Below are 23,217 nucleotides of genomic sequence, written 5' to 3' on the forward strand. Positions count from 1 at the left end.
ACTGGATAACATCGAACATTAGGTGGTTAGGTGGGTAGGTGGATTGGCCATGCTAAATTGCCCGTAGTGTCCTAAAAAGTAAGGTATGGGGGGACTTGTTGGGTTACGGGTATCGGGTGGATACGTGGGTTTGAGTAGGGTGATCATTTGCTCGGCACAACATCGAGGGCCGAAGGGCCTGTTCTGTGCTGTACTGTTCTATGTCTATTAGTTGGGTGGGTGGGTGGGGTGGGTTGGGGGGAGGGTGGCGGTTTGTGTTAATGGTGGCTATGAGTGATTCCTGATTCCTTTATGTCATTTGTTTATGTGAACATGTGGGCGAATGTTTGGGGTTTGGTGGGACGATGGGATCGTTGTTATTGATATGGGGATTGACAGATTTGTTACTGATTATTGTTTATTGTTGGTGGGTGTAACTTTGGGAGAAAATGTGAAAAAGGGGAATAAAGAAATAGTTAAATTGCCCCTTTAAAAAAAAGCAAAGCAGGGTGGCACGCGGCGTAGTGGTTAGCACTGGGACTACAGCGCTGAGGACCCGGTTCGAATCCCGGCCCTGGGTCACTGTCCATGTGGAGTTTGCACATTCTCCCCGTGTCTGCGTGGGTTTCAACCCCACAACCCAAAAAGATGTGCAGCTTAGGTGGATTGGCTATGCTAAATTGCCCCTTAATTGAGAAAAAAAATAATTGGGTACTTTAAATTTATTTAAAAAAGCAAAGAATTAAAAGTGTTAAAGTTACAAAATGGCACTATTTACACATGACTGGTAGTTAGTAGATAAATAAAGAAAATCTAATAATAATAATCTTTATTAATGCCACAAATAGGCTGACATTAACACTGCAATGAAGTTACTGTGAAAATCGCCTAGTTGCCACACTCCGGTATAATATATATTACGTAATCTTAATTATTAACTGTGAATGACGTAGATACTTTCTAAACAAATATGTACTTTTGATTTGGTATATGCAAATTACTTGTAGGAAAGGCTAAAGGTTTAATTGCTGTTATATTCTTTTATTCAGGGAGCTTGTGGGTCACATGTTGGTAAAAAAGTTCCCCTGCTTGAATAAAGACCTTGAACTGGAACTTAGTGTTGTCTGGTTAGTTAGGGGAGTGTGATACACGATAGTTGAATAGCCGTGACCCTCCCTCAACATTAGGTTGCTTTGTTAATGATTCATGCAATTTCAATAAGTGCACAAGGTACCTTTCCTGAAATTTCCTTCCCCTCATCTTAAATTGATTCACCCATTAGTCTGATGAGGCAGGCAATAATCTGCTTCTGGGCCTAAGGGAATGCCGCAATAATGTTTTCATGATTGTTTGATAATGCTTTTATGATTCTTTATCTTTTTATGCCAAGGCTAAATTGCAAAGAATGACAGTTAACCTCGTCCGGAAAATGTCACGGTGTGATTGTTAAGTGATTGGTTAAACCATCTGTGGTAGTCAAATAATGTGGTTAAGCAAGCTGTGATAGGGGCAAAAGCAGTTAAAGTATTTGACAAACTTAAACATGATCTGTCTGACACCTCATGCTTAAATAGCAATTATATAGTATTGTGGCTTATAACATGTGTTGAAGTTTAAGGATCTTGTCATTATGCTGAGAAGCAAATTAATGGTCTAACTATGTGCCTTGGAAAAGCAAATATGTTGTGGTTACACATGTTGTAAGATGTTTAGAATTTCTTGTGCTAGGAAATGCTTTGAAATACTAAACAGAATTGTGACCTTTGGAATCCTTTGCAAGAACTATTAAGAACAGGGAAAACCTGGGAGGGTCAGTAAACTGAAATGTAAAGGAATTAGAGAGAGATTGGGATATGCCCTAACAGGTTGGACCACGAGAAAGATTGGGATATGCCCTAACAGAATGAACCACCAGAAAAAAAGATAAAAGGTGAGGTGCTTCGAGACATCGATGCTCACCAATAGAAGAAGGATCAAAGGCAATCAGTCAATATAATACAATACAAGACAGTGCCACAGCGGTCCAAGCAGCACAGCTGTATACAGTTGCACACATTAAGTACCGCATAATTAAAACTTATGTTGCTTAATAAATCTACTGTCACTCATAATCATGGATTGTATCTACATGGTCCTTAATCAGTCATGCGCAAGTCTCAAATCTAAGAATCCAACAGGTGCTCCATTGTTTATAAAGTGCTTTGCGATATCATTGGTCATGAAAATCACAAAATAAATACAAGTCTTTCTTCTTTCATAGACAGTTGCTCTCTATCTGGCTATGCTACGTCTGATATAGGAATGATGCCAATACTAAGCAACAAAGCACAGAAAGTGTCTATTTGTCAGCATGACATCATCCTCAAGCATCAGAAAACGGTAACCATTAAAAACTAAAAATAAAAACGTTAAAAATAAAATGGGCACAGCTCATTCAAGTCTTTACCTTCAACCCTTATGGAAGTTTATTTTTATATGGCTATACTTGGCTTAACTTAAAGGCAGAATTATTATACAGGTTATTTTAAAAGTATACATAAATACATCCAATTTTCATTGAGTGCTTAAAGTACCATTATTAAAGTTTTCCTTCCCCTCATTTTAAATTGATTCACTGCCATTATCCTAATGGGACAGGCAATATTCTGCTTCTGGGCCTATGACAGTGTAACAATTAAGGCCATTATGAGATGCCTCAAGCAGGTTGATTTTTTTTCTTTAAACATTTGTTGCTTGTGGCAAACCTTTTGCCTCAGCATCATGCCCCTACAATTTAACTTAGAGCCAAAACAAAAATGTTTGTCTCTACTATACTTTTGAGTGCCAGCATCCAATGAAGTCTGTGTTAATGAAATTGCTTGTTATCACTATTATACCCAAATACTTCAGCCCAGTCTCAGATCATACAAGTAGGTATCTCATAGCTGCATAATGAATTTCTGTGCAAGAGGTTTATAGCCAGAAGCATAAATTGACATATAGTTCCAAATTGTATCACTATTATAAAACTACTAATTGTACTACAATGTGCTTTAATATTACTTGCAGTTATATAAAGCTTCCTCACTGATGTTCACATAAAATGAGGAAAATTGACAAGCGAAGCATCCTGTACAAAATTGAATATATTATGTACAAAGCATTTTAGAAATTTTATATCAATAAAATTATGCTTTAAAAATAGTTGTGCATCAACAGCTGATCTTCTATAACTTTAGTTACAGCACTGTGTTGCCGTTTTTTGATTAAACTTTTTTTGTATGTAGCGATTAGGCAAAACACAGAGTACAAATGTTTGAACTAATTTGGCAGATACTGGCATAGCACAGAAATACCGAGCGTGGAAACACCAAGAGATTACAAGATACAAGAGACAGAAACAGCTTCAGTCAGTATAATAAGGTTTACTGTCACCCTATTTTAGAGTTGGTCTATAGAAATTGGAACTCGACCGAGAGAAAATGTCTGCTTGACACCAAATAGTTTATTTAAACTACTGAGAAAATGAACTGAAGAGCCAAGGGCCACAGTAGACCTAGTGGTCTACTCCTGCACTTAATTCATATGACAGAGGTGGAAAAGTTAAGGAATTAACTGACATTTTAAAAAGTCATCAAAAATATGCAAGATACCATGCGTTTTAGCAATGATTCACATCAGCATTTGGAAAAAATGTTTTTTAAAAACTAACTCTCCTGAACAACAGCTATGATAAACAAAGTGGATTACTTTGCAGTCTAACTACATAAATACTTTTACAGTCCATAATGCCAGGCCCTTCAAACATAACACAGTACAGGATTCTGCTACATTAAATAAATTCAATGTTTTCATTAATCAAGAGAATCTAATTCAGAACTCTGGGCCTAATTGACCTCGTAACCCTCACGCTGCTGAGAAAACAGAAACTCCTTACACTTGGAACAGCTATGACTTGTGCTTCAAGAGTTAATAACTGCCTCTTGGATCTCAGCCAGTCCAAATAAAACCTTTTCAAACTTAAGTCATTCAAGTCCCTAAAGGGTAAGCCCCATAAAATTTAGTATCAAGGAGAGGTGCAATTTCAGGGAATTTTGATCAATGACACTATTATACAACCTTTCAAAAGAGCCTAATGCAAAAAATATGAGCTCTGTAAGCAATTGTGTAAATAGACAAGACACTTGAGTTATATAAAAGAGCCATTCTATCACAACTCTGTAAAATCACCCATGTATTCAGTTTGGATTATTGACATGTCACCACATATTTAGCCCCTTGTGCATTTCTATCTCAACAGCTCTACAAACTAGCACATAAATGAATATCAGATGTGTCACTAAATGCTGCCTTCTGAAAACATCTGAGCAAGAATCACTGCACAACTCACGGCCCGATGATTAAAGATGTGTGGTGTAGACAGGTATTACTGTGACTGAGTTGATAATGAGACCAGACCTGAAGGAAAGCTGACATAGGTCCACCTTACAATTCCCGAATAAAGCACTTTTGAAACACCACACAACATACCTGATCCTGATCCTAGGTTGTCAATAACAAGTAGCCTTGGGAACAGAAGTACGCTATTTAACCCTTTGAGCCCATACTGTCTTGAATCAGGTCAGGGTGATCTCCATTCAGCTCTAGTGGTTCCATAACCATTATCAGATTTCTCAACAACAATCTATATATACCAGTTTTAAAATTTTAAATTGTCCAGAGACTTCCAGATTTCCACTAGTCTGTGTAAACCGATGCTTTCTGACATTACCCCTGGACGCCACTCATGGACTCTCCCACCAGGGGAAATAATTTCCATCTGGTCTACCAAAACCTTTAATCATCTTAAACACCCCAATTAGGTTATCCCTTAATCTTCTGATGCATGGGTACACAAGCCTAATTTATGCAACCTAGTTTCATAATTTAACCCTTTTTGGCCAATATCATCCTGGTGAACCTATGCCAAGTCTTTCCAAAGTCAACGTATCCTGCTCGAGATGGGGAGCCCAGAACTGGTTGAAGCATTATAGATGTGGTCGACCCAGAGCTCTGTACAGCTAAAACATAACTTCCACCCACCTTGAGATAAAGGTCAATACGCCATGTACCATTTTAATTATTTTTTGCATATCTGTAATTAGTAATTTCTGTACTTTGACTCCGAAGTTTCTCTGCGCATCCACAACCATCAACTTCCCACTAATCAAAAAACAGGGGAATTAATTTGATAAGATGGACTTGCACTTCCAAAAGGTGTTGGATAAAGTGGCACATAAATCAGTGAAGTTGAAACCCACAGAATAAAAAGGGACAATGGAAGCATGGAAGCTAGCAAGCAAGAAAGAACGACAGAACGAACAAGGGCAGGCAATATAAAATAAAGGATACTAATTCTAAAGGAGGTGCAGCAGCACAGGGATCAGCTGTGTTTTTTTTTTAAATTTAGAGTACAACTTCTCTTTTTCCAATTAAGGGGCAATTTAGCGTGGCCAATCCACCTACGCTGCATATCTTTAGGTTGCGAAGGACGAGACCCACGCAGACTTGGGGAGAATATGCAAACTCCACATGTACACTCACCCGGGTCGTGATCGAACTCGGGTCCTCGGTGCCACGAGGTAGCAGTGCTAACCACTGAGCCGCCACGGCGGCCTGGGATCAGGTTTTTTTTGCGGGGACACGGAATGGATTTTCAAATTGTAGGCCTGTAACATTGAGAGATTATTCATAAAGAATTCCAGGTTATGATGAGGGTTAGTATAAGGGATCATCTTGCAGGCCAGTCCATTTGGAGGGCCAATATCTGTACAAATCGTTGAAGGTGATACAGCTGTTTGAGAAAATGGTTAATCTGGCATAAAGGCTCCAGGTCTTTAGAAATAGAAGAACAGCAACCAAAGTAGGGAGCTTATGGTAAATATTTAAAAAAAACTGCTTCACCCACAACTGAGGTATTTTGTCCAATTCTGGGCACCACACTCAGGAAGTGTGAAAGAACTAGTGAGGGCATAAACGATTCCCGTGAATTATTCCAGGAATGAGAAACTTCAGTGAAGTGGATGGAATTGTGAAACTGGGACTATTGTCCGTAGAAAAGGGAAGATTGATAGGAGGTTTGATAGAAGTTTTCAAAATCATGAGGGATTTGGACAGAGAAACTGCTCCCATAGGCTGGAGTGTCAAGAATCAGACGATACCTAGTTAAGATGCAAGTCAAAAGAGCTAAAGACGACCTGGAAAAATAAATAAATGCAGTGTGGTGAGAAAATGCAATGTACTGCCTCAGAATGTAGTAAGGGCAGATTTAATTGGAAGATTCAAAAGGGAATTGGATAATTATCTGAAAAGAAACAATTTTCAGTGATACAGGGAAAGGGTAGGGAAGTGAAACTAGTTGAACCGCTCTTGCAAACCCTGGCAAAGACACAACAGGCTGACTTGTTTCCTTCTGTGCTGCAACATTTTATGATTCTTAACAATATCACTAAAAGGTGATTAACTGGTGGTCATTCATCTCATTGCTTGCACAATCTTTGTGTGCAAAATGGCTAACCATTTCCCTGCCTAAGGCCAGTTTACTTTAAAGCAATACATAGTAATTGTCAATGTGATTCAAAAATATCTGGTATACAAAACATAGGGGGGCAAGTCCAAAGATGTGCAGGTTAAGTGGATTGGCCATGCTAAAATTGCCCCTCAGTGTCCAAAAGTTTAGGTAGGGTTACTTGGTCATGGGGATAGAGTGCTCTTTTGGAGGGTCGGTGCAGAAAGGGCTTCTTCTGCATTTTAGTGATCCTATGATAATAAATATAGCAGTGTATATGTAGGGCAATATCAAAGTGTTCTTGACCATATTAGCAGCAAGATAAAGGTGCAGAGGGGCAAAAGAGACTAAAGACTGATCAAAATTGGTGGTGCCTTTGGGACTGGTGGAATTACCAAAATTACTCTCAGATTAACTTTACTAATGCAAGAGGAGGGATGTCCAAGTTGGGAGAATACAAGATGAAACAGCAGAATACAGCCCCTTAGTGTCACAAGGGAAGTAATATTAAAAAGGTTTAAGAGGCTCATAAAGTAAAACAAAAAGCTCTGGAATCTGATAATTCTAACCAAAGATAGTGGATTTAGTTGAGGAAACTGGATAGGATTATATTCCAATGAATTGCAAAATGGTAAATGTGGACCCAAGTTTTTTTTTTAAGAAAGGGGGCAGTGAATGGATTCTCAAATTGCAGACCCATAAGATTTTGAGAGAGGATGAGGGATAGTATAAGGGATCATCTAGATGGCCATTGTCCATTTAGAGAACCAATAGGGATTCAGATATTTGAGGTTGCTTTTGACCACTTCACTGGGTCCATCTCAGCCAGTTATCAATCTGATGGTAAGCATGGAGGCGATGGATGTTATCTAATTGAACTTCTGTAAGGCATCTGATAGAGGCTGTTGTAACAGATTGATTCACAAAGCACATGCCCATGGGATAGATATTAACATGATTTGATACTTTGATTATTGAAGATATAGCAAAAAGATGGATTTGTATAAACATCTCAAGAGTGGAAAATACCTGTCCAGATGGTTTATCATCATCACTGTTTGGAATATTTATCATTTTATAAATGACCTAAAGAGCAAAATATTATCTAAGTTTTTGAAAGTTTTTTGATGACATTAAATTGTGCGTATTGACCATAGAACGATACAGCGCAGTACAGGCCCTTCGGCCCTCGATGTTGCACCGACATGGAAAAAAAACTAAAGGCCATCTAACCTACACTATGCCCTTATCATCCATATGCTTATCCAATAAACTTTTAAATGCCCTCAATGTTGGCGAGTTCACTACTTTTCTACCAATGATGCTAATTAATGTGTAATGCTCCAAATGGATCTGAAGAGATTAGGTCAATGGGTAGAGAAACAGCAGATAGAATTTAACACATGTAAACGTTAAGGCATAGGATTAGATCAAAGCAATAATTTACATTCCAATTTATATGGTAAAATATTGAAACCCTCAAAAGAGATGGCTAGCACACTTTATCACATTAAGTACAGAATACAACAAAAAATAGGTTAATTCAAGACAATAATAAAACCACAGCAAGGTAATGTTAAGAAAACTTTTTATCGTTGCTTTGTTGGATATATTTTGCATGCACAAGAGCATACTTAAACTAAATCAAGACATAACTCAATATAGGCCAAAGGTAATCTCTGAAGAGGCTAGTGTTTGTTGACCAGTAAACATGGTAACCATTTATATTCTTTGTCAATGACTAAATACAATATTAAACAGCTGCAAAGGACACATCTTCAGCATCTGTTTTATTGCTAGACGATATGAACAGCAGGCAGAAATATATATGTAATCATTAGCAACATCCTGCTAACCCAGACTTTTGAAACTGCTATTGTGTACTGTAGGTGCAGCCTGAGACCAGTAAAGGATAAAATACTACATTGTTTCACACTTTAACCTCTGATCTACCAGTATGGTAGCTCCACAGTGTTTGCATATCTAGGCTTCTGTATATTCAGCTGCGAGAAAAACAAATTCTAACTTTCTTTTCGTCACCATTTAAAGGTAAATTCTCTTATAGATTACATAGAACAGTACAGGACAGAACAGGCCCTTCGGCCCTCAATGTTGTGCCGAGCCATGATCACCCTACTCAAACCCACGTATCCACCCTATACCCGTAACCCAACAACCCCCCCCTTAACCTTACTTTTATTAGGACACTACGGGCAATTTAGCATGGCCAATCCACCTAACCCGCACATCTTTGGACTGTGGGAGGAAACTGGAGCACCCGGAGGAAACCCACGCACACAGGGGGAGGACGTGCAGACTCCACACAGACAGTGACCCAGCCGGGAATCGAACCTGGGACCCTGGAGCTGTGAAGCATTTATGCTAACCACCATGCTACCCTGCTGCCCCTTCTTCTTTTAGATTTTTTTCAGAATAGCTTTATTTTTGGAAGGTTGAATTGAATGACCATATAAGGCAGAACTAAAATTAATTCATGATTCCCATGTGGTCACAAAGAGAGGAAAACGTGGCAAAGAAATGGTGATTCCCCACCAAAATTCTTTGACCCTTCACCCCCACGTTTGTTGACGTATCATGGCTCACAGTTCAGCAATGACCAATTTTAAAATTCTTCTCATTTTCAAATGCCTCCACAGCCTAACATCTCCACATCTCCAGTCTCCGCCCAGTCTTACAACCCTCAGATATAGTATCCCTGACTTTAACCCCATCATCATTGGCAACTGTGTTTTCACCTGTCATGGTCTTAAGTTTTGCAGTAAGTTGAAAGTGTAGAGCAATGATGCGACCATATTCACAGGGGCTGGTTTAGCTCACTCAGCTAAATCGCTGGCTTTTAAAGCAGACCAAGCAGGCCAGCAGCACGGTTCGATTCCCGTACCAGCCTCCCCGGACAGGCGCCGGAATGGTGACTAGGGGCTTTTCACAGTAACTTCATTGAAGCCTACTCGTGACAATAAGCAATTTTCATTTCATTTTTTCACTATTGTAACATTTATTTTGGTAAGAAAATGCAATGTTGTAATGACACCATGGATCCATCTTTCTTCACTTCAACCAGCAGTCTGTACCCTGATTTGTTTTAAGCTGATCTTTTCTTGGCCCTGTTTATCTCACCTTTCTTGAAAGTTGAACTATTCTTCAAATGCCTGACATTCTTCTCTATCACTGAGTGTTTTTCAGATTATGAACAATCCCTAAACTCCCTCAACCTCTCCCCCTCTCTGACATTTCCCTCTTTTTAGATGCTTTTGACAATGCTTTTGGTCAATTTCCCTGGTATCTCCTCATGTGATTAGTGTTAAATATCTTTTGATAACATTCCTGTGGAGTGCCTTGGTTGGAGCGTTTAATGCATTAAAGATGCCATTTAAATACAAGTTGTTGCTGTGGTGACTTGAGATAAATGGGGATAAGGTAAAACCCGTAAATGTTCTCGTTATCAGTGATGATAAAAGAATCCTAGTTGAGAGAGACAACTTATGACATGTATGGAAACAGATCCATACATGTCAGCGCGGTTAGGGCAGCACGGTAGCATTGTGGATAGCACAATGGCTTCACAGCTCCAGGGTCCCAGGTTCGATTCCGGCTTGGGTCACTGTCTGTGCGGAGTCTGCACATCCTCCCCGTGTGTGCGTGGGTTTCCTCCGGGTGCTCCGGTTTCCTCCCACAGTCCAAAGATGTGGTTAGGTGGATTGGCCATGATAAATTGCCCTTAGTGTCCAAAATTGCCCTTAGTGTTGGGTGGGGTTACTGGGTTATTGGGATAGGGTGGAGGTGTTGAACTTGGGTAGGGTGCTCTTTCCAAGAGCCGGTGCAGACTCGATGGGCCGAATGGCCTCCTTCAGCACTGTAAATTCTATGATCTATGAGATGGAAGGCCTGTTTCCCATAAAGTCTCAGATCCAGAAGCAGCAGAATGACAATTAGATCCAAAGCATCTTTCACACCCATTTTACAGCATTGTGCAATATAGTTTGCACTCATGCACATTAAGTACAGTTTGATAACATTCTGATTTTTGATACAATTAAATTAATGGAGACCTACTTTACATATATAAAAATTGAAAGAATCCAGCCGCCCACTAATTCTTCTGTGCACCATGCACTGTCTCTGAAAGATCAGCAGGTAATCTAGTTCCAAGTTTCTGCCTATGTCATTTCATAACTGGTTGCTAGCAACTTCACAAAAGCAAGATACAGCAGCTCTATCTGACCAGGTAAAGTAGTTGCCCTCACAATAGCGCACTAAAAGAAAGAAACTCATTGTGAAGGCAATCTAAGTGCATGATAGCATCCCATAGGAGTCTGGGAATATACATATGGCACCACTGTGCAAACCAGAACAGTTTTTTTTTCAATATTAACACAACATAAATAACCAACGTATTTCCGATGCTGCCTGTGAATTGCAGGACCCACACTCCAATTGTTAGTCTTCTCCTTTCATAGTCCCACTCCTCCCTACTCTGCCACAACAAAAATCAGAAGGTACATTGCCTATTAAGAGTGGCTGCCAATAATACCCTTCGTCTAGAAGGGTAGATGAATACATAGACTACTCCATAGTTTGATATAGACATTGCTTCCCTTTCAAATACCAAAGTACTGTTAACATAGTCAGTCTTGTCCTGAATCAAATAGCAGAGTGTTCAATCTCAGTGCTGGCTAGTACTTTTCCTTTTACACATATTGAATTTCAGTATGCGTTAGTATCTTAACAGCCATATTGTCTAGCCAAACTAAATATAGGAAAGTGTCATATTTCAGAACATTTTTGACAGTTTTTCCACAAAGAATACGGGAAAAAAACTCCTTTAAATATAGCATGAACTATCCTTGATGTTGCTGCCTCATATACCACAAATAATAAGTGATTTACTGGCTTGTCTCCTTAACGAATGAGTACCTCACCCCCATTATGTTGAAAAGGTTAAAAAACACTCAGTGATAGAGAAGAATGTCAGGCAATTGAATAATAGTTCAACTTTCAAGACAGGTGAGGTAAACAGGGCCAAGAAAAGGTAGCTTAAAACAAATCAGGATACAGACTGCTGGTTGAAGTGAAGAAACATGGATCCATGGTGCAATTGCAACATTGCATTTTCTTACCAAAATAGAATGTTACAATAGTGAATATGGTTACTGTCTTGTTATGCTCTTGACTTAGCATAAGCTGCTTCCTTGATGTGCACTCTGACAAAGGAAGGTTCAGGCATGGAGATAGCTTCCACACGTTTATTGAACTATTAACAATTCTCCTACTTGGATTCGACTCTACTGTTAATCCTTCTATAGCTACTCAGACTGACGAACCAGTCTGCTACAATCCACGTGGTGGATGTGATGTTCAATCAACCCTGTGTCTGTACTCACTGAGTGTCTCCACTGGAAAGAGGAAGATCATGTGTGCTGTGTCCTTTATATATGGGTTGGTGTAATGCCCTCCTGTGGTGGTGTCACCTGTGTGTGTATCGTGAATGCCCATTGGTCGTGTCCTATCTTACTGACCTATTGGTTGAATATCTGTGTGTCATGTCTCCTGTGCTCCCTCTAGTGTCTACCTAGTCTATGTGTATTTACATTAACCCCTTGTGTATTTACAGTTATGCATATCACCACAGTTACATTGTTGCTTTGTACTCTAAACCAACTGCAAAATAAAGTAGCTTAATGATTTGAACCAAATCTCATCAAATCCAGTGTTAGCTGAATCCAACTTTGGAAAGAATGACAATATACAGATGCAATATCCATTGCCAGTCAAATTAAGACTCCATTGTAATGCCTTAAGGTCCTGCTACAAGTTTAAGTAGATATTTTTTGGTCTGAGTTGACTCCTATAAACGTAAAGCACTCTGGCTGCTTGCAAAAGTGAAGGCTATTATTGCCATTTTAGGGAAATATAGAAGAGAAAAACAACCAGGGCGATCAAAGGTATAGAATCATGGAAATTTAGTACAGACAACAAAGGAATTTGGTCCATCGTCTCTATGTCGGACTGAAAATATCTATCCCGTGCAGTCCCACTTTCCAGCACTTGGTTGCCAGCCTTGCAGGTTATGACACTCCAAGCACTTATCAAAGTACTTTTTAAATTTGATGAGGTTTTCTGCCTCTATTTTCATTCAAGCAGCAAGTTCCATCATCCTATGGGTGAAAACGTTTTCCCTCAATGCCTCCCGTAACCTTTTAGTCAATTATTTTAAATCTATGCCCCCTAGTTTGTGACCTCTCTGCTAACTGTATTAGCTTCTTCCTATTCACTCTATCTTGGCTGTTCTTAATTTTGTACACCTCAATTACATTTCCCTTCTGTCTCCTCTGTTGCAAAAAAAAACAGCCCCAGCCATTCATCCGATCTTTCCTTACAACTACTTTTTTAAATTCCTGGAATCATCCTCAATCTCTCTCTGTACTGTTTCCAGTGCACAACCTTCCTGTGATGTGCACTTAGACTCTAATGTAACTAATGTTCTGGCATGATCTCCCTGCTTTTATATTCTTTGCCTCCGCTAATAAAAGAAAATATTCAGTTTGCCTTCTTAATTACATTTCCCATCTGTCTGGTCATCAGGAATCTGTGGACAAGCACTCCAAATTCCCTCACTTCTTTCACGCATCTCTGTTTACTATAATTTGTGTATTCCCTTGTTTTGTGTGTCCCACTTCTCTAGATTGAATTTCATTGTTATGTTTTGTCCACTTGATCAGTCCTTGATATTATCCTGCAATCTACATCCTCCTTCCCCACTATCAACTATATGACCAATTTTGTATCATCTACAAATCTTTTCATGCTCCCCACATTTAAGTCTAAATTATCGATGTGTAACATGAAAAGCAAAGGCTGAGCCCTGTGGAGTACCATTAAAAATACCTTTATGGTCGCAAAAATATGTGTTGACTATTACCCTTTGGTTCCTGCCACTGAGCCAATTCTGAATCCAATTATCCACTTTCCCTTGGATCCCACAGGCTTTTGTTTTTCTGATAGTTTGACATGTGGGGCTTTGTCAAAAAACATGCGCAAATCCATATATGCTACACCACTCTCATTGATGCTCTTTGTTATTCTCCCACAAAAATTCAACCAAGCTAGTCAGACAAATTGATTGCATCAGGGCCTTTTATTTGATAATCACCGTGATCATTTTTAACTCAAATGCGTTAATTGGGTGTTAAAATAATGGTGAAAACTCTATGTTCAGAAATCTGGGCCTTCTGCCCCCTCACGCCGACGGTTTCAGAAGATCCTGCCGACGGTGCACCCCCGCTGCGGGTTTCCCAGTGACAACAGATGTATTCAACTGAAAACTCCACTGACAATGACAGGGTCCGAACTTCACGCTGCTGGTATATGGAGGGCTGATCCTTCCGCCACAAAACACGTGGTGGGTTGCATGGCAAATCCCACCCATAAAGTTAAGAGCAAAGTATAGAAGTTGGGTTCACTTTTTTTTTGAAAAATGGAAACGCCATTCTAACGTTGTCAAAATTAAAATGGAAATTGACAAAACTAATGTAAAAGGTTTTCAGAGGGAGAATTGTTCAAATACAAGGTGGCAGAAGTTGAAAATTATTAAATTAGGGCCAACAAGGGGAGTCAGGAGGAACTTTGTTAAACAAAGGTTAATAGCTTTATAAAGCAAGTTAGCAAGAAAGGGTACTTAAGCAGGCAGTATACGAAGATTCAAAAGACAGTGGATTGAGTGGCATTATTAGAATACAGATGGGAGAGGTTGACGTTAATCAAAAAGGGACCAAAGCTTCTTGCTCTTAAGAATTCGTACGTCAAAACTCACCATTCGCCAAGTGCCTCCAAACAGCGCATTCGTCCAAGGACAAGCTCTGGATCATCCTTGTTCATGTCCATCTTCTTGTCATAAGCAACCAAAGCATCTTCCCAATCGTGAAGCTTTTCGTACCATGTAGCTTGGATCTCCTATCAAACATGTCCCAAAATTTAAAATTTAAAAAAAGTATAGCATTCAGGACATTGCTGTAGATGGTTAACCTCAAAAACATTTGTTTGTTACTATTTTCACATATTATCCATTATGTATTGCAACTTTGGCATACCCGGAGATGGGGAAAACACACGTTTAAAGAGTACAAGCTTCATTCAGGATAAATTTGATTCTCTCAATGATCCGAAAACTTATTCCTTAATTAAATCAGGGGCTGGTTTAGCACAGTGGGCTAAGAAACTGGGTTGTAAAGCAGAACAAGGCTAGCAGCGCGTGTTCAATTCCCGTACCAGCCTACCTGAACGGGCACCGGAGTGTGGCGACTAGGGGCTTTTCACAATAACTTCATTTGAAGCCTACTTATGACAATAAGCGATTTTTATTTTCATTTCAATTTCATTCATTCACAAGTTAAATTCTGATATTGGATTTGTGTACAAGTCAAAGATTGCACTATCTCAGTGCACAAACTTACATAGATATCAGAATGCCAGGAAATAATGTTATATCCTGCTATAGATCACAAAATACTCTAGGCAGTAAAGCAACATTTGTATTAATTAAGCCTCTAATTCCTCATACAGACATGAACTTTATGCGGGAGTTACAAATGGTAATAAACAAAACTTACAAATGAGGATTATTACAAAAATGTTTTAGAAGTTGAATTTTCACTTTTATACGAGTATAAATATTATATATATTTCTGTATTCTGCTGCAGGGAGGTGATGCTGTAGTGGTATTGCCACTAGACCAGTAATCCAGAAATGCAGCGTTAATGTTCTGGAGCCCCAGGTTTGAATCCAAATACAGCAGAAAGTGAAATTTTAATTCAATAAAAGTCTGGAATTAAAAGTCTAATGATGGTCATTAACCTATCTGCTTCATATCGTTTAAGGAAGGAAACCTGCCATCCTCACCTGGTCTACATGTGACTCCAGATCCAAAGTAATGTGGTCGACTCATAAGATGCCTTCTGAAATGGCCCAGCAAGCCACTCAGTTAAAGGGCAATTAGGGGTGGACAATAAATATTGGCCTAGCCAGTGACATCCACATCCCATGAACAAAAAAAAAATTCTGCAGATTGCAAGAATGGATTAATTAGGTGCATGGGACATTTAATTTAAGGAAAGAAAAATCACATTTGAAAGTCTAAACAAATCATGTTCTGCATATGGAATGTCTAAAACAAGCCTTCTTTCCAGCAAAAGCGGATGAAAGAAAAATGTGTTTGAATTCCCATTTCATTAACTATAAAAACATTGGATTATTTTTACAGATCTTCTTGATTGTTTATTCAAAAATAGTTTATCTGAAGTGCCTTCAACTGAGAATATATTGACTGCATATATTGTCTTTCCCAGCACAGGGGTCACAAATTGTTCACAGCTCATCTGCAATTATGTCATAGGTTTGTTTTATCAAACCCAGTGATACATGTTCAAACAGCTCACCAATCAGGTGTAAAATTTCCCTTCAAATTCAAAAGTGGATATTTAATTATTCAACACATTCCCTATAGGTACATGAGTGACTATTTGCCAACCTAACAATGACTTGAAATTAGATTATTTGGCTGTTAAGTGTTTTGGGATGGCTTAAGCGCATGATAAGGTTTTATCAATATGTATTTTTTTTTCTCAAGTCTCCTCATCGCATTTGTGCTACTACATGAACTGGGGTGTTCCAGAATGAAGTCCACAGGGCTCCACAAGCACAGATTTTGCCAAATAAAAGTAGGATTCTTGATTCTAATCCACAACAGACTCATGAGAAATGTTACAGCTCATGGAATGAAAGGGATCAAGAATGAGAGGGTACAGATTTAAAGTGGTTTGCAAAGAAGCAAATGCGATGTGAGAAAAGACTTTTTCACACAGTGAGTGGTTCGGGTCTGGAATGCACTGCCTGGAAGTGTGGTGGAGGTAGATTCAGCACTACCTGGAAGTGTGGTGGAGGCAGGTTCAATCCATTAATTCAAGAGGATTGGATGATTATTTGAATAAAACAACGGGCAGAGGTATGGGGAAAAGGCTGGGGAACAGGATTCAGTCATGATGATTGTTTGGAGAGCTGGTGAAGACTACAATGGGCCAAATGGTCTCCTTCTGCACCGTAACAATTCTGTGATCCTTAACTGAAGCAAATTCAGCTAGTTTACTGAAGTGCTTCTTTTTTTGTAGCACGAGACCTGTACAATAGAAGCCTGCAGCACAGCTTTGGTATTAGACCAATAATAAAGCATATTCTGATTACACCCAACATTGAGATGACTGGAGGTGTGAACTTATTGTTGGGATTCTTTGGTTCATAACTTTGGAAGAGATCTTGCTGCAAATAATGGTCTTACATTCAAAATTTCTTTAATTACCTCACGATTTATAAGGATTATAGAATATCAGGATAGTCACAGCTCCTCCTATAGAAACTTGCATGGGATGAAACCATTCTGCATGGTGTAGCACAATAACTGAGCAGAGAAAAAGCCAAGCGTCATCATTCTTCCTTATTAGGTCTTTCAAAGTACGTATTTAACCACTCAGCCTTTCCATACTTTGGTGAACTTGTGATTTGGGTAAATCCATATGATGCCAAATTGTGGTCCATTGTTAGAGATGACAACAACTGAAATGGTGTGTGGAGAACATCCTCTTCAGTGACATGATAATGGTTTCAGCGGTGAGGCCATGTAGATTTTACACTTGTGGGAATAATAGTCTACGACAATGAGAAATATTTTCTCTTTGAATTCAATCAAATTCATGCCAAGGGAAGGAGGAGGGCAGAAGTGGCTCTTTCTGCTCTTGTGAGTGGTGCAGGTGATGCAGTTGGAAACCATCTCTTCAATCAAAATACCTGGCCACCAGTCAGGCTGTTGTGCTGTGGGTTTCACATTGCTATATTACCAGTATTGTATTAGTGTATAGTGCATAATTACTGTATAGAAATGAGGAAAGGACCAAAGGAACATTCCCTCATTTAAGATCACTAGTTTTATCTAGGAAATGGTACAAAATTAAAAGAAACATCACACAGGAATCATGTGGTTTCTCTTTGAGTATTGAAGCCATTCCAAGAGCTACTGCACTTTAACAAGTTTAATTGCGTGGCGCAAGGCTATTTAACAATACTGCATGGCCAATGTACCTTTCAGTCACAGAGATTTATTAATCGGCCAGCAGAAACTTTGTTATGAATGTTGCCTGATAACATTTAGAACTTTCAGAATTATGCATTAATTTCATTTAAGAATGAAAACATTAAAAAAAAAACTTTGTAGAAACATCAAGTGAATACACCGTGTTCTAAGATCATGTCACACAACCTGATGATAATCTTATATCTGGCCTATCCTATTTACTTAGTGACAAAGGTAAATGAGCCAACTGCAGGGGAGATGGTGATGTAATGGTATTGTCACTGGACCAGTAATGTGGTATTGTCGCTGGACCAGTAATCCAGAGACCTAAGGTAATGTCCTGGGGCCTGGGTTCGAATCCCATCATGGCAGGTGGTGAAATTCAAACTCAATAAAAGTTTAATGATGACGATGAAACCATTGTCGTAAGAACCCATATGATATACTTTCGGGAAAGTCCTTTAGGGAAGGAAATCTGCCATCGCTACCTGCTCTGGCCTACATGCGACTCCAGACCCACAGCATTGCTGTTGATTCTTAAATGCCCTCTGAAATCTAGCAGGGTAGCATGGTGGTTAGCATAAATGCTTCACAGCTCCAGGGTCCCAGGTTCGATTCCCGGCTGGGTCACTGTCTGTGTTGAGTCTGCACGTCCTCCCCCTGTGTGCGTGGGTTTCCTCCGGGTGCTCCGGTTTCCTCCCACAGTCCAAAGATGAGCGGGTTAGGTGGATTGGCCATGCTAAATTGCCCGTAGTGTCCTAATAAAAGTAAGGTTAAGGGGGGGTTGTTGGGTTACGGGTATAGGATGGATACGTGGGTTTGTGTAGGGTGATCATGGCTCGGCACAACATTGAGGGCCGAAGGGCCTGTTCTGTGCTGTACTGTTCTATGTTCTATGTTCTAAATGACCGAGCAAGCTACTCAGTTGTATTCAATCGCTACAAAAACACTAAAAAGCAATGAAATTGGATGGACCACCTGGCGTCGACCCAGGCACCGTGAACGACAACGGCAAACACAGCCCTGTCGACTCTCCAAAGTCCTACTAACATCTGGGGGCTTGTGCCAAAGTTGGGAGTTCTGGCTCACAGACTAGTTAAGTAACAGCCTGACATAGTCATACATCACAGAATCAATTCTTACAGACGATGTCCCAGACACCACTATCAGCATTACAGGCAAGATAGACCCAGCAGACGTGACGGCACAGTGGTATACAGTCGAGAGGGAGTCACCCTGGGAGACCTCAACATCAACTCCGGACCCCATGAAGTCTCATGGCTTCAGGTTAAACATGGAAATCTCCGACTGATTACAATGCACAGTCCATCATCAGCTGATGAATCAGTACCCCAAGTTGAAAATCACTTTAAGGAAGCGAGGGCGCAGAATATACTCTGGGTGGGGGACTTCAATGTCCATCACCAAGAGTGTCTCGATTGTACCACCACAGATTGAGCTGGCCGGGTCCGAAAGGACATAGCTGCTAGACTGGGACTGCAGTAGCTGGTGAGGGAACCAACAAGAGGAAAAAACATTCTTGACCTCATACTCACCAACCTGCCTGCAGCAGATACATCTGTCCATGATAGTAGTGGTAGAAGTGACCACCGCACAGTCGTTGTGGAGCCAAAGTCCCAGCTTCACATTGAGGATAGCCTCCATCATGCTGTGTGGCACTACCACCATGTTAAATGGGATAGACTTTGACAGATTTAGCAACTCAAGACTGGGCATCCACGAGACACTGTGGACCATCAGCGGCAGCAGAATTGTACTCAACCACAATCTGCAACCTCATGGCCCTGCTTATGCCCCACTCTACCAACCACCAAGACAGGGGATCAACCCTGATCAATGATGAGTGCAGGAGAGTATGCCAGGAGCAACAACAGGCGTCAGATGCAAGTTCTGCAGTCCTGCTACATCCAGCCATGAATAGTGGGGACAATTAAACAACTCACTGGAGGAAGCTCCTCAATGATGGAGGAGCCCAGCTGTGCAAAAAACAAAGCTGAAGCTTTTGCAACAGTCTTCAGCCAGAAATGTCAAGTGAATGATCCATCTCGGTCTCCTCTGGAGATACCCAGCATGACAGATCTCAGTCTTTTGCTAATACGATTCACTCCCCGTGATATCAAGAAATGGCTGAAGGCACGCGATACTGAAAAGGCTTTAGGCCCTCACAATATTCCATCACTAGTACTGAAGACATATGCTCCAGAACTTGCCGCACCCCTAACCAGTACAGCTACAACACTGGCATCGACCGGCAATGTGGAAAGTTGCCCAGGTGTACACAAGAAACAGGACAAATCCAACACACCCATTACCGCCCTATCAGTCTACTCTCCATCATCAGCAAAGTGCTGAAAGGAGTCATCAACAGTGCTATCAAGCGGCACTTACTCAGCAATAACCTGCTCACGGACACTCAGTTTGAGTTCCGCCAGGGTCATTCATCTCATGGACAAAAGAGTTGAATCTCAGGAGGTGAGGTGAGAGTGACTGCCCTTGACATCAAAGCAGCATTTGACTGAGTGTGGCACCAAGGAGCCCTAGAAAAATTGGAGTTAATGGGAATCACGTCGAAAACTCTCTGCTGGTTGGAGTCATACCTGGCACAAAAGAAGATGGTTGTGGTGGTTGGAGGTCAGTCATCTCAGCTCCAGGACATCACTGCAGGAGTTCCTCAGGGTAGTCTCCTAGGCCAACCATCTTCAACTGCTTCATCAATGACCTGCCTTCCATCATACGGTCAGAAGTGTGGATGTTCACAGATGACTGCACAATGTTCAGCACCATCCGCGCCAACTCAGATAATTAAGCAGTCCATGTCCAGATGCAGCAAGACCTGGACAATATCCATGCTTGGACTGAGAAGTGGCAAGTTACATTTGTGCCAGACAACTGCCAGGCAATGACCATCTCCTACAAGAGAGGATCTAACCATTGCCCCTTGACATTCAATGGCATTACGATCACTGAATCCCCCACAATCAACATCCTGGAAGGGGAGGGGGGGGGTTACCATTGATCATAAACTGAACTGGCTACTATATTTATACTGTGCCTATCAGAGCAGGTCAAAGGTTAGGAATCCTATGGCGAGTAACTCATCACCTGACTCCCCCCAAAGCCTGTTCACCATCTACAAGGCACAAGTCAGGAGCATAATGGAATACTCTCCACTTGCCTCTGTGAGTGCAGCTCCAACAACACCCAAGAAGCTTGACACCATCTAGGACAAAGCAGCCGCTTGAGTGCTACCCCTACCACAAACTTCAATCCCTCCACCTCCACCGACAAACATGGCAGCCGTGTGCACCATCTACAAGATGCACTGCAGGACCTCACCAAGATTCCTTAGGCAGCACCTTCCAAACCCACGACCACTACCAGCTAGAAGGACAAGAGCATCAGATATCTAGGAACCCCACCACCTGGAGGTTTCCCTCCAAGTCCTCATCACCCAGACTTGGAAATATATCGCCGCCCTTGACTGTTGCTGGGTCAAAATCCTGGAACTCCCTTCCTAAAAGCACAGAAGGTGTGCCTACACCTTAGGGGCTGCACCGGGTGCTCGAGGAGGCAACTCAACACCACTTTCTGAAGGGCAACAAGGAATGGGCAATAAATGCTGACCTAACCAGCAACACCCACATCCTATAAAAGAATTTAAAAATAAGGGAAATCTAGTGTGCCTTCTTGTGTAAGATACAATAGATGGGCGAGGTTGTCAGGTGCATACTTGCGCTTGCATGAGAGTTAAATATAGCTCTAATTTCTGCCTGTCAAGAAAAGAGTAGTGCTGTTAAAATAACAGACAACACCATGCATCCCCACCCCTATGTGGAGAATTCCCCTTTGGAGGTTCACAGGTAAGGTTTGCACAGCAATTGCCCAGAAGTGCAAAGTTCTCCTGGGCAATTGCCCTGCACTGAGAATCGTCTGAAAAGGTGATTGAAGTCACATTGAATAGAAGTCAATCCAGATAGGTGCGAGGAGATGCTCTTGGCCAGAACAAACAAGGCAAGGGAATGAATATACGATGAACAAGTAGGGCGCTGGGAAGCACCGCGGATCAGAGGGTCTTTGATGTGCATGTAGACTGGTCCTTTAAGGTAGCAGGGCAGGTGGATAAAACAGTTAATCATTGAATCCCTGCAGTGCAGAATGAGGCCATTTTGCCCATCCACTCTGCACTAGCCCAGGCACATTGTCCCGCTCTATCCCTGTAACCCCACCTAACCTGCACATCCCTGGACATTAAGGGGCAATTTATTTTTAGCACGGCCAATACACCTAACGAGCGCATCTTTGGATTATGGGAGGAAACAGAAGCACCCAAACAAAACCCACGCAGGGACCCGGGCCAGAATTGAACCCGGCTACCTCATGGCCTTGTGAGGCAACAGTGCTAACATTTGTGACACCGTGCCACCCTTTAAGAAGGCATATGTTATACTTCCCTTTATTAACCGAGACATAGAGTTTAAGAGCAAGGTGGTTATGCTGGAACTGTACTATGTGCAGTTCTAGAATCCACGTTATAGGAGGGATTTCTCCATTGGAAAGGGTGCAGAGGAGATTTACTAGGATGTTGCCTGGGCTGGAGAGTTTTAGGTGTGAGAGATTGGATAGACTGGGATTACTTTCCTTGGAGCAGAGGAGACTGAGAGGGAACATGATTGAGATGTATAAAATTATGTGGGGCACAGATAGAGTAGACAGGAGAAACCTTTCCCCTAAGCAGAGGGATCAAAGATCAGGGGGCATAGATTTAGGTAAGGGGCAGGAGGGTTAGAGGGGATGTGAGGAAAAACCTTTTCACCCAGGGTGATGGGAGTCTGGAACGCACTGATTGAAAGAATGGTGGAGGCAGAAGCCTTCATTACAAGTACTGTAAAATGGGATTAGAATAGTTAGGTGACGATAACAAAGTTGGCATCTACAGGAGCAGAGAACAAGGAAAATTTGGGCGAAAGACAGGACGAACGGCTGAAGCGGAGGTGATTGCGAGAAGACAAAGGCAGTGAAAACCGTACAGGAGAAGCAAGCGACAACACCAACACCAGATCCATTCGCGTATTACCCTCTGTAATTGTTTCCCCGGTGCCCAAATGTATATGTACACCCCCCCCCCCCCCCCCCACAAACAGATGCCTACTTATGTGCTAAAAACAATATTGCCAATTGTACAGAGCTGCTGTTGTTGAGCTAGCGCATAATACCCTACCAGTTATTTTATTCTAACTTTTTCTTTTGTTGTAGTTTTTGTTTTTTGTGCGTATTCCCTTCTCTTATATATAAAGAGAAGGGAATACGCACAAAAAACAAAAACAACTTTTTTTGGTACAAATGTTTTTTATTGTGTTTTTGAACAAAGTTTATTTATCGTTATGTACACAAAATAGAATACATATATATATTTTATATATATATATATAATATATATATGTATTCTATTTTGTGTACATAACGATAAACAAACTTTGTTCGAAAACACAATAAAAAACATTTGTACAAAAAAAATAGTTAGGTGGTTGTTTTTAACTGGCACAGACACGATGT

At 40.8% G+C, this 23,217-nt stretch overlaps 1 protein-coding gene across 2 annotated transcripts in view; it reads right to left on the reverse strand.

Moving 5' to 3' along the window:
* Positions 1-23,217, reverse strand: part of mtor (mechanistic target of rapamycin kinase) — a 342,907-nt gene that overhangs the window by 133,139 nt on the left and 186,551 nt on the right. For both annotated transcript variants that reach the window (XM_038821832.1, XM_038821833.1), the window contains one exon: positions 14,337-14,476. In XM_038821832.1, coding sequence (XP_038677760.1) covers positions 14,337-14,476 — 140 coding nt within the window. The remainder of the gene's footprint in view (positions 1-14,336; positions 14,477-23,217) is intronic.

The sequence above is a fragment of the Scyliorhinus canicula genome, chromosome 16 (genome assembly GCF_902713615.1).
Source record: "Scyliorhinus canicula chromosome 16, sScyCan1.1, whole genome shotgun sequence".
In the NCBI taxonomy this organism is placed as follows: Eukaryota; Metazoa; Chordata; class Chondrichthyes; order Carcharhiniformes; family Scyliorhinidae; genus Scyliorhinus; species Scyliorhinus canicula.